This window comes from Portunus trituberculatus, chromosome 9, assembly GCF_017591435.1.
Source record: "Portunus trituberculatus isolate SZX2019 chromosome 9, ASM1759143v1, whole genome shotgun sequence".
Lineage (NCBI taxonomy): Eukaryota > Metazoa > Arthropoda > Malacostraca > Decapoda > Portunidae > Portunus > Portunus trituberculatus.
Window position 1 is genome coordinate 8764877 of NC_059263.1, and position 6480 is coordinate 8771356.

Sequence of the window (6480 nt, forward strand, 5' to 3'; positions counted from 1 at the left end):
CGTTGAGTACCATGACGCGTTTCCATATTCTCCTTACTAAATGGTGACTAACCCTTTCGAAACTGTGACGCATTTTTGAACCTTGATTATTTGGGTGTAATTAGACGATTTTATTTGCATTAGGAAGGGTCTATGGAGGTCAGAAGATTAATGGCCTCAGTCTTCACTATTTTAATCCAAATTAGCACCGACTACGGCCATTAATCATCTGACCTCCATAGACCCTTCCTAATGCCAATACAATAATCTAATCGTACATAAATCTCAAGGTAAAATTGCGTCCCAGTATTGAAGGGGTTAACGTAAGTATGAAATAAAGGGATGAGCTAGGGCAAGGTAGAGGAGCTTAAAATGTTCCTCTCTTCCCTCTTTCATTGTTTCGTATATTCATTTCCTTCCTGCTTAATATCACTTTAGCCATTACGCTTTCAATTTATAGCTGTCATCATTCTTCTACAAATACAGAAATGAAAAGATAGAATTTGTGTCATTGTGGCTTCTATGTTGGGCTTGTGATTGAAGAACTGTTGTCTGTGAAATATTTTGAGTTCTGGGTTAGGTTTGGTGGAGTGAAATTTTGTTTAGGTTAAGTTAGGTAAGGTTAAATTTGGGGTTAGGTTGTTAAGTTAAGGTTAGGTAAGGTTAGGTTAGGTTAGGTTAGGTTAGGTTACGTTAGGTTAAAGTAAGGTTAGGTTAGGTTAGGTACGGTTAAGTTAGGTCAGGTTAAGATAGATTTTGGTTACGTTAGGTTAGGTTAAGTTAGGTTAGGTTAGGTTAGTTTATGTTAGTTGTGTGTGGAAATAAACAGTATTTGACGTTAGAAACAATAATTATGGTACTAAGAAAGATACATCTCTTTATTGACGTGCTTTTTATATATATGTTTTTGTTCTGCTCTTGTGTCTCTTGTTATTTGTGACCTTAGAGGAAAATACACACACTCTCTCTCTCTCTCTCTCTCTCTCTCTCTCTCTCTCTCTCTCTCTCTCTCTCTCTCTCTCTCTCTCTCTCTCTCTCTCTCTCTCTCGTGTGTGTGTGTGTGTGTGTGTGTGTGTGTGTGTTGATGGAGTTATAAACGAGATTTGCTTTGAAAATAGACAGAAAGGAAAAAAATGATGAAAAAATGTATGAAAAAGACAAGGGAAAAATGCAGAAATTTATGCCTCTAGAATCCCGTTTAGAAAGAGTGACAGCGTGTCTCTGGAAAAAAAAAAAAAATATATATATATATATATAGGGAATATTGACCCCAAGTGATTTCTATACTAATTATTTGAGTTATCTGACCTTGCTTTGTTTTGTCTTTATCTTGCCTTATCGTACCTTACCTTCCTTTACCTTCCTTTACCTTCCTTTGCTTTACCTCAGCTCACCTAATCTTTCCTTACCTCACCTGCACTTTATACTATAGTTAAATCTTATATAGCCATACTTAACCTGCCTTTATAGAATCCTCACCTCATCTTACCTCATCTTACCTCACCTCACCTCACCTTACCTCATACTATAGCTCTATCATACATAACTATACCTAACCTGCCTTTGTAGAACCTTGCCACAGTTCACCTTACCTTATCATCACCTGTCCTCACCTGTACCCTTATGAATCACACCTTGCAAAGAATCACGACATAACACACATGCATTCATCTTCTCCTTTACTTCCAGCCACCAGCCAGCCAACACCAACACCACAAACACCAGAAACAGATTAAATACACCTACACACCAACACACACACATACACACCACCACACTAGCACTAAAACACTAAAACACCCTCAAATAATTACAGCGGATCTATTTGTAGCAACCAGCAAGCCAATCCATTCATATTTCCTTCTCATAGTACATCCTGTTTAAGTATGTGTGTAGGAGGAGTAAGAATCCTGCGCGTAGGATGACTGAGCGTGGGTATCCTTCGCAACCCCGTAGGATTTCACGTCAGGAGTGGAGTAGGATACTTTAGCAACATATCCTGAGTTTCCATCCACATAGTAGCTGACAGTTTGAAGGCGTCCGTCAGGGAGTAGGACCGAGTAGGAACCCTGAGTCCTTCCGTCGCTCCTAGACTCCTGCTGGTTGAAGTGCGTGCCGTAGTGAGCGTCCTGCACCGCCCACCCCACATCGTAGCGTTCGTGGGCGTAGTGTGGGTCCTCTACGTGGGCTGCGTGGTCGGTGTGCGGTGCTACTATGGGCGTGATTGGTGCCTTGATGCGTGGTGGTGCGGCAGGGAATACTTGGGTGACGGAGGGCTGGTGCAGGACGGCTGGGGACGCTGTGGTCTTCTGGATTACCTGTAGGAGGGAGGGAAGGTGAGTGTGGCCGGGTGGAGGCGTTGGCTTCACTATCTGGGTCTGTATCTGTCACCATAGATTAAGTTATGTTGTGTGTGTGTTTATGTGTTTTGTCAAGAGGTGTGTGTGTGTGTGTGTGTGTGTGTGTGTGTGTGTGTGTGTGTGTCTGTGCGTTTAGGTCTGAGTAACTGCAGAACGCCAGATAGAAGGAAGAAAACGGGAGATAATTGTCATATTTCAACAGCAAACTTAAGAGGAAAGGTCGATTTAGGAACACTCATAAAAGAAAAGAAATAGAAAAGTTACTCCCAGCGAAGACCTTCACACACACACCTTTCTGGGCTTGGGTTTATAGTGAGCGTCTGGCAGTATGTAGGCGTTCAGGAGCTGCCCTCTGATCTGGGAGCTGGGTGTGGGTCTGCGGCGTCTTTGGTGGAGGGACTTGGCTCGGGGCTTGACTGTGGCGGAAGGAAGTGAAGCAGAGGGCAGTGAAGGAGCGTGACTCTGATGAACAGGCTGACCAAGGAAAGAAAACGGGTCTGGGGTGGCTGCTACGAAGACACTGTTCTGATGAGGGTCTTGGAGGGGCTGGTTTGGGGCTGGTGAGGCGAGGTGTGGGTCAGAAGGTACTGCAAATCTATGGGGGTGGCTAACTGGGACTTGTAGCGGCGCAGGGGTGAAAGGCTGGCTGAAGATGTGACGTGGGGAGCTTAAATCTGAAGGGCGTGGCTCGGTGGGCAAGTTCAGGGGGAGGGGCGGGAAGGGGTGGGTGTTTTGGGTGAAGCCTGAGGGGTGCTGTGGCTCGCCGGGGAAGTGCAGGCTTGGTGATGTGAAGTCTGAGCGTGGGTCGGTGGGGAAGTGCAGGGAGGGGGAGGGGAAGGTATGGGTGCGAGGGTGGAGCTCAGGCACTGGGGAGAGAGTGAGCTGCGAGGGTGCGAATCTGTGAGCTCTAACTGACGGCTGGGACAGGAAGGCAGACCCGAGGATGTCAGACTGCGGCCCGCCCAAGCTTTGCCTCTGGGACAGCACCGGCTTGAGCTTCACCAGACGCAGCTTGTTGTTCTTGCCTGTAGGAGAGACGGTGCGGGCGATGGGGCGTGGCTTGAACACAGACTGGTTTGGGGATATCACTGGCTTCTCGGGGTCCTGGTCTGACTCCTCGGGGCTGGCAGTGGTCTCAGCCTCAGTGGTCCCGATGGAGTCCCTAAGTGACACTCGTTTGTTGAAGGTGACAGGGATGCTCTTGATGTCTACCGTTGGGACTGTCCTGCTCCTCACTCTGCCAATGGGCCTACGCAGTATCCGTGACCTGGTGAGGGTGGGGCGTGTGTTGCGGTGGGCGCGGGCGAAGGCGGAGACGGTGACTGGCGGAGACTCTGTAGTGGTAGTGGTGGTGGTGACGATGGGCTGGAATCCGAAGAAAGGGCTGCTGTTGAGGATTGACTTGCCGTCCCCATCAGGCTGCTCAGGGTCCAGACGCCCTTCAGGATCCGAGAGGCTTATGGAGGCTGCGTCAGGGTCAGGCAGGGGGTCAGAGACGGGATCAGGGAGGGCCTCAGGAAGTGCCAGTGGAAAAGGGTCAGGGAGGGCTTCAGGGAGAGCCTCGGGGAATGCCACAGGATCAGGGATAGCATCAGGGAGTGCCACAGGGAATGCTTCAGGGAGTGCCTCAGGTAGTGCCTCTGGAAGTGCCACAGGACCAGCGTCAGCATCAGCCAGCCCCACAGCAGTAGCCCCAGTAGCCACCACACCCAGGACGAAGATCACAACACCCACCTGTAGAAGAAACCAAGTGTTATTGATTGATTTTTATGTACCTTTTTATGTAAGATGGGAAAACCAGCCAAGGACAACAAAAACACTTAACCCCTTCAGTACCATGACGCGTTTTCATATTCACTCTGCTTACTATTTGGTGATTTAAACAACTTTAGAAACTCCTGTGGTGAGGGTAAATAGTGAAAACTCTGGCCATTTTATCTTCTGACCTCCATAGACCCTTTTTAATGTCAGTAAAATGGTCTAATCTTACACAACTCTCGGGGTGAAAAAAAAAGTGTCCCAGTATTGAAGGGTTAAACAAAAGGCCCACTGAGATGCCAGTCCTCGAGCAGCGTCAAGAGAGTTAGCCAAAAGAATGGGATGACGATAAATGTCTTGTACCCTTTTTCCGCTACATTTTATGACGTAAGAACTGACACTGACACTGACACTGTCTCTGGCACTGGCACTGGCACTGGCATCACAAGAGGAGCGGAAAGGAAAACCCAGTGAAGTGACAGTCCATTAAAGTAAAAAAAATATCATGCAAAATTGTGTTGTGCTTCTAATTTTAACTCCTATACCGGGACACATTTTTTTACCTTGAAATTTGTGTACGATTAGTCCATTTTATTGGTATTAGGAAGGGTCTATGGAGGTCAAAAGATTAAATACCATGACGTGTTTCTATATCCATTCTGCTTACTGTTTGGTGATTTTATACAGCTCCAGAAACTTATTTTGGGGTGTTAAAGGTGAAGACTATGGCTATTAATGTTCTGACCACCATAGACCCTTCCTGATGTCAATGAAATGGTCTAATCGCACACGAATCTCAAAGTAAAAATATGTCTCAGTAATTGAAGGGGTTAATGGCCACAGTCCTCACTATTTTAATCCCCCACATAAGTTTCGTAAAAATTCGCCAAATAGTAAGCAGAGTGACTATGGAAACGCGTCATGGTACTGGAAGAGTGAATACTGTCATGGCGATGGTGATGGAGAAGGAGATAGGGTAGATGAGGAGATAGGAAGATGTGGTGATGGAAGATGTGGTGATGGTTTTAGTAGTGGTGTGGTGAGTGAGGGATGGTGACTGAACGTAGAGAGGAAGATAGGAAGGTGTTTGGTGGGAGAAGTAGCGCTGGAGTGACTTGGAATCGACGGATAGTTGGAGTGATGGTTTAAATGAAGAAGTTTTAATGATGATGATGATGATGATGATGATGAAGGGACTAATTAATATGGTGATGGTGTGGTGTGGTGATATTGATACTGTTTATGCAAGTGGTATGAATATTAATAGTGAAAGCAATAGTGAAGTGATGATGACATGATGATAGTGTTAATAGTGACGTCACCAATAACTGATAGTGAGGGTGAGGAAGAAGTTTTAATGATGATGATGATGATGATGATGATGATGGGAATAATCGATATGGTGATGGTGTGATGAGATGTGGTGATAATGGTGCTTCAAATGTTAGTGGTCTGAATATTAATGGTGAAAACAATAGTGAAGTGATGGTGACATGATAGGTACTGTTATAGTGACATCACCAATTCACCTCACCTCGGTCGTCTGCTGGTCACCCAGCCAGTCTTCCTCATTACGGAGCGAGCTCAGAGCTCATAGACCGATCTTCGGGTAGGACTGAGACCACAACACACTCCACACACCGGGAAAGCGAGGCCACAATCCCTCGAGTTACATCCCGTACCTATTTACTGCTAGGTGAACAGACCCCACACATTAAGAGGCTTGCCCATTTGCCTCGCCGCTTCCCGGGACTCGAACCCGGCCCTCTCGGTTGTGAGTCGAGCGTGCTAACCACTACTGAGAGTGAGGATAGAGCACTGTAAATATGGTGATGGTGTGATGGGATGTGGTGATAATGGTGCTTCAGATGCTAGTGGTCTGAATATTAATGGTGAAAACAATACTGAAGTGATGGTGACATGATAGTGTTAATAGTGACATCACCAATAACTGATAGTGAGGGTAGAGCACTGTATACCTTCATGATTGTGGTGGTGGTGGTGGTGGTGGTGATGGTGGTGATGGTGCGTGACAGACTGACGCATCACCAGGTCACATTGCTTATATATACCACATCACAACCCCTCCCCCTCCCCATCCTCCTCCCAAGTTACTCTGTTACTAACCCATCCCCCCCACCACACCAGGGCGCCCTCCTCCCTCCCCCCCCTTCGACATCTCTCCATGCTGCATACTGGTTTTGAGCCCCCAATGACCCCCTCCCCTCCTACATTGTCATTTCACACCCTCTCTCTCTCTCTCTCTCTCTCTCTCTCTCTCTCTCTCTCTCTCTCTCTCTCTCTCTCTCTCTCTCTCTCTCTCTCTCTCTCTCTCTCTCTCTCTCTCTCTCTCTCTCTCTCTCTCTCTCTCTCTCTCTCTCTC

The 6480-nt window shown here is 46.8% G+C and overlaps 1 protein-coding gene across 1 annotated transcript; it reads right to left on the reverse strand.

The window, feature by feature from the left end:
- Positions 1 to 683: 683 nt before the first annotated feature.
- On the reverse strand, positions 684 to 6127 carry LOC123501275 (proline-rich protein 36-like). Its single transcript, XM_045250031.1, has 3 exons — positions 6077 to 6127; positions 2631 to 4073; positions 684 to 2297 (listed from the first exon to the last, which is right to left on the reverse strand). Exons 1-3 carry the CDS (start codon positions 6080 to 6082, stop codon positions 1860 to 1862), a joined length of 1887 nt encoding a protein of 628 aa, XP_045105966.1. The 5' UTR covers positions 6083 to 6127; the 3' UTR covers positions 684 to 1859.
- Positions 6128 to 6480: the final 353 nt, after the last annotated feature.